The sequence below is a fragment of the Oryzias melastigma genome, linkage group LG1, assembly GCF_002922805.2.
Source record: "Oryzias melastigma strain HK-1 linkage group LG1, ASM292280v2, whole genome shotgun sequence".
In the NCBI taxonomy this organism is placed as follows: domain Eukaryota; kingdom Metazoa; phylum Chordata; class Actinopteri; order Beloniformes; family Adrianichthyidae; genus Oryzias; species Oryzias melastigma.
The window spans coordinates 29,746,680-29,757,543 of NC_050512.1; the positions used below are offsets into that span (position 1 = coordinate 29,746,680).

Genomic DNA, 10,864 nt, shown 5'->3' on the forward strand with positions numbered 1-10,864 from the left:
TGTAAAAGCAAAAATATTTTTTGATTGCAAAAAAAAAAGAAAAACGTTTGCAAACGCCAAAGTATTTTTGAAAGCAAAAAGTAAAGTTTGGAAATGCATAAATATTTTTTGAAGGCAAGCATTTTTTGCAAACAGAAAAATATTTTTTAAAAAGAAAAAAATAAAGTTTGCAAATGCTAAAATATTTTGAAAGCAAAAAACAAAAAAGTTTTTGAAAGCAAATGTAAAATATTTCATCTGCAAATTATCAAGTTTTATTCTTAACATTTTACATTTTATTTGTAATTTAGAAAACTTTGATCCCAAAACTGACTTTTGCTTTCAATACGGTGGCACAATAATCACTCCATACTCCATCCCTTCATCCTGTTCCTGCTCAGGTGGTGTTTGTCCAGAAGGAGGCGCTGTTGAGGCAGCAGGGGGTTCAGACGAACACTTTGCTGCTGAGTGACCTGCAGGAGCAGCTGGGATCTGTGCTGCAGCAGAACCGAAGTCACGAACACGTCGTTTCCGCGGCTCAGGTTTTAAAACTTCAGCAATATTTACTTCCAGACTGAAAAACTTTTATCGCCTCATTTTTTAAAAAAATCGTAAATATTTAGAGAGAAAAATGTGTTTGAACTTTAAAGAAGAGTCTGAGGACAAAGCGATGTTTCAATTTGAACAAGATATTATGGAAGAGCAAAGACGACAAATTGAAATAAATGAACGCAGCATTAATTCATGACATAAATCTGGATTCTGACACGCCCGCCATACTGTCATTTATCAAGGAAAGTGAAATGAGTCAGTAGTGTCAGGGCAGCATTATGATCGTATGTGTCTGTGTGCGATCAGAGGACTGTGAGCAGGCAGGAGGACGCTCTGGCGTCTGTCCAGCTGGACCTCCAGCAGGTGTCCCGTGGGCTGGGTTCTGGTCTGGACGAGCTGAAGCAGTTCAAGAAGTCTGTGGACGGAGTCATGCAGGAGCTGCTGGCAGCCGAGAGCCTCAGAGAGCACTTAGGTAACCAGAGTCAAAACTCACGTCGGCATCTTTACCGTGAATCACTTTGTTTAAGCTTTGGGTTTCCTCAATCTGCCCCACATTCAGCGATCTCACCTGAGTTGGTGAGTTCTGGTCATGTGACAGGTCATCTCCACAGACTTTTGGAGATTTCTGACCTGCTTTGGGCAGATCGTCTCCAGCTTCACCTTGTGGATTCATAAGTTAACGTTAAAGCTGGTGTCGGACACGTGGAGTTTGCTCCGCCCACTTTAACTATGTTCCAAACAGGAAATTGGACGGGAGGAAGTGAAACGGGAATCTTGTTGAGTCCGTCCATGATTCCACCACCTACAATATAAAACAATATAAAGAAAGACATTCAATGATGCACAGATGGGAATTTTTTTTTTTTACAAAATAAAAGCATGAACATAAAAATAACCTGATTTTATTTCAATTTAAAGCTAAACTTTTGGCATGGGACTCAATGGAAATTTTCTTTTTTTTATGCTAGATCTAAATATTTTACCCCAACTGGAGGGTTTAGAGTTCTGCCTTTGAGTTAGAGAAAAAGTCAGATGGTTGGAGAAGACTTTTCTGATATTTAGATTCTTTGTCCTTTTAGACAAATTACAAATGAGGAAAAATCAAATGGAAAATTAGTTTATGGAAGATATATAAAAACTGATAGTTATATAAACCGTTTTACTATTTCAGTGCATTGAGGTTGATTATAATCGTGTGAATGCTCTACAGCACATGTCAAAGTCAAGGCCCGGGGGCCGGATCCGGCCCTCCAGATCATTTTATTTTATTGTTATTAATGACCCGATTTTATATTGCACTTATTTCTAACTTGTATAATTTTGAAAAAATACAATTTTTTGAGAGTTAAATATTGAAAGTTATTTAAGGTTTAAGTTGATTTATTCTGGAATAATATTCCTGTCTTTTTATTATTCATAATTATGTTAAAAAGTTGCCTTTTAAAAATTTGACATTCTGCTACCTTTTTGGACTATTTTAGCATTTACTAAGATTTCTTAGACCATTTTGAAGTTTAGCGAATATTTCAGCTACATGCTAGCGTTTTTGTCTAATTTAGGCTTTTCTTTTTAGGCTAATCTTTACATGCTAGCTGTTTTGGATAATTTAAGCTTTTTTTTCATTTTTTTCGGATATTTTGAAGTTTAGCTAAATTTTTTTCAGCTACATGCTAGCTGTTTTGGCTAACCAAAGTTGTTTTTTATTTGTAAGTTTTTATGATAATTTGGCATTTAGCTAATATGTTAGCTGGCTATCAGCTTCAGCATTTTTAGCTATCATTTCACCTTTTTCAGCTATTAGCACTAGCTTTTTCAGTGGCCAAATTCAGCTTACAGCATTATCTCAGCTAATGCTATATATCTAGTTCATAATTATGTCAAAAAGTTTCGGTTTTAAAGTTTTAAAAATGTAGTTTTAGAGTGTTTAATAAATGTTTATACTGTTCAGCGCGAGACCTCAGGTGTGTTTTTGGCCTCTTGTGCGATTGAGTTTAACACCCCTGATTTAGACAAATCACAAATTAGGAAAAATCTAATGGAAAATTAGTATATTGAATATTTATAAAAACTGATATTTATATAGAAGGTTTTCCTATTTAGGTTGATTAAAGTTATTAATTGGTAGAACGTTTCCTCAAACATTGTTGACTTTTTCTCCACTCAGCGTCTCTGGAGGAGAATCTGAAGCGTCACTCGGGTCTCCTGGAGCTCCACGTCGCTCAGCTCGCTCTCAACAAGCAGCATCTGCAGGAGCTGGAGCTGACGTCCTTTGACGGCAGACTCATCTGGAAGATCAAAGATTTCCAGAAACAGCGGGAAGCCGAAGCCTCCGGTCAGACTCCGTGCCTGAGCAGCGTGCCCTTCCACACCGGCCGCTGCGGCTACAAGATGGCCATGAAGGCGTACCTCAACGGAGACGGCGAGGGGCGAGGGACTCACCTGTCCCTCTACGTGGTCCTGATGCCTGGAGACTTCGACGCTCTCCTGCCGTGGCCTTTCAAACAGACCGTGTCTCTGTCTGTTCTGGACCAAAGCGGTGCCAGGAACCACCAGAGTCTCAACTTTCGGCCCGACCCGACAAACAAATGCTTCCATCAGCCGGCCGCAGAGTCCGTGAGCAACGTGGCTGTCGGGTTCCCGTGCTTCATTTCTCTGGACGCGCTGGAAGCTCCAGGGAACGCCGTGTACGTCAAAGACGACACGCTGTTCGTCAAAGTCAAGGTGGACACGACGGGCTTGGAGCAGCTCTGAGAACTTTTCAATCGTATTTCAGGTTTTACTTTCATGGAACTGAATGTTTTTGCTGTTAAAACAATTTTACAAAAATGTATTTTTGTCCAAGAACTTGAAGTACCTTCAAAGGTGTGAAACAAATAGTTTGAGAAATAATCAAACATTTGTGTCAGTCCTTGTCTGACGATCTTGACATTTCATGCTGATATTCCACTGCTCACTGCACTGTCATTTTTTAAAGATTATATTGTGTTAATTATGAGTAATTTATGCTAAAATAAATAATTGCCTAAATTACTTTTTTTTAAATTAAAGTTTTATAAAGTGTACAGAAATGAGTCTAATTTTATTGAATAAGACGACCAGTCATCAGCTAAGAGTTGATGTTGTCTTAGGTCTTTGTAGGAGTTTGTATCGGTATGAAGACATTTATTGATTCATCACATTTTGCTGCCTTGATCACCATCAATCTTCAAAGATCCAGCTTCTTTTAAATAAAACAAAAACAAGATCATATTTTATATTGTATTCTTTTGTATGGAAGAAGATTAAGGCCATGAGGAAAAAAAGAGCATGGAAAATTTTTACCGTAAACTCAGAATTCTGACTTAAATTCTTTAAATTCTTTCTATGGCCTTTTTTTATTACATGACCCTAATCCTCTTCCATACTGCTGTGTATTATTTTTCTGATAAACAAAGTTTTATAGAAGTCCAAAAATCCCAATTTGTTCAAGAAAAATAGAAACTCCTGGTAATGTTGGGCTGCAGCACCTCCTACTGGCACTGGTGTAGAACTGCGAGATGAAGGACTCACTAATATGAAAATCAAGGTTCAAGGTTCAAGGTCTTTTAGTTTAGTTTAGAGTAGTTTAGAGATTACGAAATATTTACATCAATAGGATGATAAAAAATTACAAAGAGTATAAAAAATAGAATGATAAAAGTACAAAAAAGAGCCATTTGAAGAGTCTAAAATATTGCACATTGACCATTTCGAGAAGGCACATTTCACATAAATGTCTTAGTGAGGTAGTTTTTTTTTTTTTTGGTTACATTTTCAGTTATCGTTTTTTTTTTGCCATCAGTCAGACTGTAGCAGGTAAGAAAATGTAGTTGTTTTTAACATGTTGATGTGGAATTTTTCTGATGATGGACGTCATACGTATAAAGAAGTTTACGCTCAAAATTGAATTCATGAGCCGCACAACTCAGAAGTGAATTTCGAATGAATGAGCGCCACTCTGCAAAAACTATGTCAGAAAATGACAAAGATTTTTTTTTTATTTAGGCTAAAAATTGCTAAATTATAATTAAAGGACAACTGGAAGCACTTCAAAAACAGATCAAAAGATGATCAGATTGAGTCTTTAAATCTCAAATCTTTTGTTTTACCTCAAATACATTTTATAGAACAAAAAATGTCTTAAATTTTGGGCGATAAAACCTCAAGATGGAAAAAAAACAACAGTCTCTCCCTAAACTTGCCTTTTGACCCCCTGAACATCAAAGAAAGCTTTCACCAAATTTCCCAACAAAAACATTCTGATTTTTTTTTTCTCCATCTCGTTGGTGAATTCACAAAAGAGAGATCTGTAGTCCTCAAACTACCGTCTGTGTTTGTGTTTCACAACAGTAAGAAATGTGCAACAAGTCCATAACTTTTCTTTTGAAACAGATTTGCTTCAGGTGCAGAAGTTTGAAATTTGATGCGACATTCAGGTTTTTTTAAGTGTATATTGTTCATTTTTTTAACATTGTATCAACAGTTTTCAGGGATTTCTCATTTTAACACACAGTAAATTCGACATTCGGGTGTCAAAAACAGGAATGGGATTTCTGACCAGCTGTGTATTTTTGGCGTCAACGTACAGACGATGGCGTACAGTCGGAGGCGGAGCCAAACCCAGCAGTTTTATGCTATAAAAAGCCTGACATTGTTTGGGCTGTAACCGGACCCCTGCAGGCTGCTGCAGGAATCACTCAGGACTATTCTTAGACCTTTTGTTGCCCCGTCTGCAGACCGGATCAAGCTGACGACATGTGGAAGGTCAAACGTGAGTGTCCCATCGTTTTCACTGCATGCCTCTGTCGCTTTTTTGTTTTACTGTTTTTTGCTTTAGATTTTGACATATTTGATTCCTTTTGAAATGTTTCATCAGTGGGATCAGAAATACAGAAAGATGCTAACAGCCCCTTTACTTGTCTACAAACGTCCATTGATTCTTTTTCTAAAGTTTTTTCCAAGAAGAATGACTTAAAGTGTGTAACAATTGATCATTTAAAAACATTTTTTTCTTGATTTTTTTTCTGTGATGGTTTATGAAGCTCCTGTTGCGTTTCCCATGGAGACGAGGTACCGGCCCATCTTGGAGGTAACTATCTCTGTCATTTATGCTTTTAACATTTCAATGTTCATGCTGAGAACCTGCATCCAGGTTTCTTATGGATGAGGTCAGTCCAACAAAATCAAGGCCTAAATGGTTCAACCGGTTGACTGGAGGAAAAACTACATCACCTCTAGACCTGCTTACATCTTTACAACCAATATTAGAGTGAATCATTTTGGGATTTGGAACACAAATGTTTGTTAGAATGCTGAATGATGCTGCTCACCGATTTTCTTTGTGGTCAACCAACTATTTCAAGCTTTGTTTTTAAAAACTCAAGACATTTTCACAGGTTTGAAGCTGCTTTAGCTTCTCTTCTCATTTTCAAGTTTTTCTAAAAATCAGCAAAGTTGACAGTTTTTTGTCTCTATAAGAGCTAAATCTTAAACTAAGGAAGCTACGACTGAAATTTAAGGTTTAAAAAAACTAAATTGTTTGGCTTCCGTCAGAGAATGTTATTTTAAAGTTCAGTAAATGTCAGATTGGCATTCATTGTTCTTACTGTGTAAACCAAAACTTAGATTCATGCTCCAAGAATAGTTTTAGTTTTATATTTCATGAGGATTCATTAAGATAGACCAACTTGTACAAAGATCATGATCTCATTGGGCTGCATAAAGTTCCATTTCATGTAAATGGAACAGTTTGCTTCATAAACTATTTTCCCTTTTTGAATGCTTAAGGCGGAAATCCATGTTTTTACTTTTTTACATATTAAATACAATTTCTTGTAAAGTAAAAAAAATGCTGCATGAACAGATCATTTCAGTACTCTGGTGAATTTTTTTCACTTAGATTACTGTTTGTTTGCTTGTTGGTTTGTGGATTTTTTGGTTTGTTTGGTGGTTTGTTTGTTTTATTATTTGCTTGATGTTTTTTGTGCTTGTTTGATGATTGGTTTATTTGACAGTTTGTTTCTTTGTTTGATTGTTTGTTTGATTAGTTATTAGTTTGGTTGTTTGATTGACAGTTGATAATATTGTTTATTTGATTGATGGTTTGATTTAAGACAAAAAAGGTTAATCAAACTCTTCACAGAAATAATGGAATCCAATGATTAAAAAAAACAAAGACACTCTTACATCACAGTTGATTCATTAAATATAGTGATTATTGACTAGAGTTGAGTAGAGTTTGATTGATTTCTTTGTTTTATGTTATCTCTTTTTGAAGTCTAAAAATGTGTTTAAATGACTTCTAACATCTATAAAATGTTGTGTCCTTTTTTAGAAAAAAAAAGTTTTTTGATTGATTGTTGGTACAAAAATGTATGTGTTTTGTCTTCTAACAAAAAAAAAAAACTTGTGCTCAGAACTTGGTTCCTCCCGACCCCATGTCCCGATTCCACCTGAGGAGGGGCTCCCCAGAGGAAGAGTTTCCCTACCTGTGCAGGAACTTCACCTGCATGGGACAGATCCTCACGCCCGCCATGTACCGCCGACAGTTCAACCGCTGCACCCACAGCGGAGTCATGTTTGATGATGTCATCCGTCCCGGCATCGAGGAACCAGGTACTGTCACTGACACTGGAAAATCATTAGGAACAAACGAAAAGTTGGGGATGCAAAAGTATTCCAATAGGAGCAGAAATTCCCAAATAAAAAACATCAGCAGCAGTTTGGTTGACTTGAGCTCTTTCTTTGGGTAAACCAATCCTTCATCTCCTCCATGTCCAACAGCTTCAGGTGATGCCCCACCCACCCTCACTGAGCCCGAGAGGCTTCTGATTGGTTAGCGTTACACCTATGACAAAAAGGAGATCCTTGTATAAATCCACATCCACATTTCTATCTGAGAAAAATAAACTGCATCCACTGCTGTGGTATGAACATTCTTAGATTTTCATACAGAGTTTGTTTATTACAGCCTTTTTTCAAGTTGATAAATCTAAGAAGGGGCTGCACGGTGGCGCAGTGGTTAGCGCTCTCGCCTCACAGCGAGAAGGCCCCGGTTCGAATCCCGGCTGGGACCTTTCTGTGTGGAGTTTGCATGTTCTCCCCGTGCATGCGTGGGTTTTCACCGGGGACTCCGGCTTCCTCCCACCGTCCAAAAACATGCTTCATAGGTTCATTGGTGACTCTAAATTGCCCCTAGGTGTGAATGTGAGAGTGAATGGGTGTGTGATTGAGGCCCTGCGACAGACTGGCGACCTGTCCAGGGTGTACCCTGCCTTCGCCCTTCAGTAGCCGGGATAGGCTCCGGCACCCCGCGACCCCGAAAGGGAAGAAGCGGTCAAGAAAATGGATGGATGGATAAATCTAAGAAGTCACTGCAGTTCAGTTAATTGACTCCATATAAACACAATAATCCATTTGCTGTGTGCTATACTGCCCCCTGGAGTCTGTTTGACTTACTGCAGCCCAAACTGTACTGACAGAGAAACCGTCAAGAAAAAGTGTCAAATTAAAACAAGAGCATTTTGAGGAAACAATGCAAATTAGAATTTTCCATTCAAGACATTGTTTAATACATATACAGCGATTTAAGATGTTGAAATCATGATTGGACCTACACGTTTGTTTTGTGAAGGGGAGTGGTCCGGCCCCGTGACCGTTGGGTGTCTGGCCGGCGACGCCCAGTCCTACATCCTGTTCTGTGACTTCTTTGATCGAGTCATTGAGGCGTATCATGGGCATAAAGTCACCAGCAAGACTCCAGAGAACGACTTCAACTATGACAACTTGAAGGTAACAACCCCCCAAAAAACAACTGTTTTATTTTAGGCATGTCCAAAGTCTGGTCCCGGAGCCAAATGTGGCCTCCATTCAAATCTCCACTAAAGCTTCTGACATCAAATCAATGATGTGTGGTCCCCAGCATTTTCCAAAAACTGTAAGATTTCTCAATTGTGATTGGCTAAATTATAAACTTTTGTAATATGTGGCAGCACCGTCGATACACCTTTCTGTGACTGTATTCTTTATTTCTAAACTGTAAAATAAAAAAAAGAAAGTTGCCAGCAAGAGTCGCCAGAACAAGTGAAAACTGGAGATTTTTTTAGTGAATACAATTGTTAGTGGTTGTTACTCCGGAATAAGATAACAGTTCAATTCGTGATCAGATGATTTAAATTTAGAAGTTTATAGTGAACATTTAATAGTGAATAAGACTTCATGTGAACCCATATCCAATGTTAACATGTGTTTCTTTTCTGACCGACTTCTAAATTCATTTTATTTCCTTGTCTTTTTATATGAAATTCATAGTATTTTTGCTCAAAATGCATTGAGACATATTTCAGTTCTATGTGATTTGAATATATTTTACATATAACTTAATTAAAAACTGAAGGTATTATTTTATAAAATGATAAAAGAAATAAAAGACCTTCAAAACATTTTTTCACTGGAAATTGCTCCCTTTTGAAACCAATCTCTGGTGGTCATGAAAGGAACTGCACTTTTTAAAATTATTATTATTATTTCTCAGAGTGTCAGATTTTCTGGTAACATCTTCAGTGATCGTAAAGTCTGAACCTCTGAAGGACTCGTGTGTATTTTCAGGGAGGTGATGATCTAGACAGATCCTACGCGCTCCACTGTGAGGTCAGCGTCATACGAGCGATTGAAGACTTCAGCTTCCCCACACACTGCAGCCGGGGAGAGCGCAGACACCTCCTCTCGCTGGCAAGGAGAGGTACTGCACGCTTAAGGATTGACCTCATCTCTGCTGCTGTCTCTGCAGCCTCCACACAAACACTTGAATGCTTTCTAAAGATTAACGCATCAGGACTGCAGGGATCATCAATGTGTCTCAGCTCTGCAGAAACTGGAGCCTGAACTTCCAGGAGAACTCTGGTTACTGGAGGATCTGAACCAGCAGCAGCAGGTGGAGATGAAGGTGACCTCTCCGACCTCCTTGCAGCTCCGCTGTGGCGTGGCGCGGGACTGGCCCGACGCCAGGGCGGTCTGGTCAGTCTCATTCCGAACTGAGGAAGAAGCAGAAAATGCTGCAGAGCCTTCTGTGTGTTTGAGGACGTGTGTCGAACCTTCATGCAGGCTGAGTGAAGACGGCACTTTGGTGATCTGGGTCAACGTGGACGATCATCTCAGACTGGTGTCGCCTCGGGACGACGCCAACGTGGCGGAGGCTTTCAAAAGCATTTCCATTAACCTGCAGAAGGTCAGCAAATGCTCGGATCCTCACAGACATTTCTGTTCTCTGTTGACACATTCAGTTTGGAGGATTTCTGGGGGCAGGAAAGATGGTCATTCGTGAGATTTGGAAGAAGTCTGTGGTTATTTTAGCTCATATTACCATTAGATGTGTTGTAAATTAAACTTCTTAAGATTGCTACCTAACTGAACCAAACCTTTTAATTCTATAGATCACATGTGTCAGAGTCAAGGCCCGGGGGCCGGATCCGGCCATCTGGGAAATTCTATCCGGCCCTTCAGATCATTTTATTTTATTGATATTAATGACCCGATGTTATTTCTAACTTGTATAATTTTGACAAAATATATTTTTATGGAGAGTAAAATATTGAAAGTTGTTTAAAGTTTGAGTTGAATTATTCTGGAATAATATTCCTGCCTTTTACTATTATGTTAAAAAGTTACGGTTTTAAAGTTTTAAAAATGTAGTTTTAGTGAGTTCAATAAATCTCTATCTTGTTCGGCCCGGGATCTAAGGTGTGTTTTGGATTTTGGCCCCTTGTGTGATTGAGTTTGAAACCCCTCCCATAGAGCAGAATCTATTTTTTAGATAGATGATGATGATGATGCAAAAAGAATAGCATTAAAACTTCTAAAATAAAATAATACAAATGGAAACAATCTTTAGTTGAAGCCTTCAATTCTGATTTTAACCTGGGCTGCAGACCATAAACTAAAACTAAGAGTATAACTTTGGTACCATCTGTCCTCTCTGTACCCAGCTGGAGGAGAGCTACAGAGCGCTGAAGCATCCGTTCATCTGGAAGCAGCAGCTGGGATGGGTCACCAGCTCCCCGGCGGACGTAGGAACCGGTCTGAAGGTCAGCATCCATCTAAAGCTGCAGCTTCTGCCCAAACACAAACGTCTCCCCGACGTCCTGAAGAGACTGAAGATCTCCATGGAGAAAACAGGTGCAAACAGCCGAATGCACGCATGACACTGCATCCATCCATCCATCCATCCATCCATTCATCCATCCATCCATCCATCCGTCCATCCACCCACCCAACCATCCATCCATCCATCCGTCCATCCATCCATCCACCCATCCAC

The 10,864-nt window shown here is 38.9% G+C and overlaps 2 protein-coding genes across 3 annotated transcripts in view; both read left to right on the top strand.

Moving 5' to 3' along the window:
• traf5 (Tnf receptor-associated factor 5) overlaps positions 1–3,593 on the top strand; it is a 12,606-nt gene extending 9,013 nt beyond the window's left edge. For both annotated transcript variants that reach the window (XM_024289924.2, XM_024289923.2), the window contains exons 9-11: positions 381–521; positions 838–1,003; positions 2,696–3,593. In XM_024289924.2, coding sequence (XP_024145692.1) covers positions 381–521; positions 838–1,003; positions 2,696–3,282 — 894 coding nt within the window. In that variant the 3' untranslated portion in view covers positions 3,283–3,593. The remainder of the gene's footprint in view (positions 1–380; positions 522–837; positions 1,004–2,695) is intronic.
• Positions 3,594–4,949: 1,356 nt separating this feature from the next.
• Positions 4,950–10,864, top strand: part of zgc:172076 — a 6,739-nt gene continuing 824 nt past the window's right edge. Inside the window, exons 1-8 of the mRNA XM_024290030.2 lie at positions 4,950–5,320; positions 5,592–5,638; positions 6,966–7,164; positions 8,183–8,340; positions 9,157–9,289; positions 9,411–9,564; positions 9,652–9,775; positions 10,533–10,722. Of these exons, the coding sequence (XP_024145798.1) occupies positions 5,305–5,320; positions 5,592–5,638; positions 6,966–7,164; positions 8,183–8,340; positions 9,157–9,289; positions 9,411–9,564; positions 9,652–9,775; positions 10,533–10,722 (1,021 nt within the window). The 5' untranslated portion in view covers positions 4,950–5,304. The remainder of the gene's footprint in view (positions 5,321–5,591; positions 5,639–6,965; positions 7,165–8,182; positions 8,341–9,156; positions 9,290–9,410; positions 9,565–9,651; positions 9,776–10,532; positions 10,723–10,864) is intronic.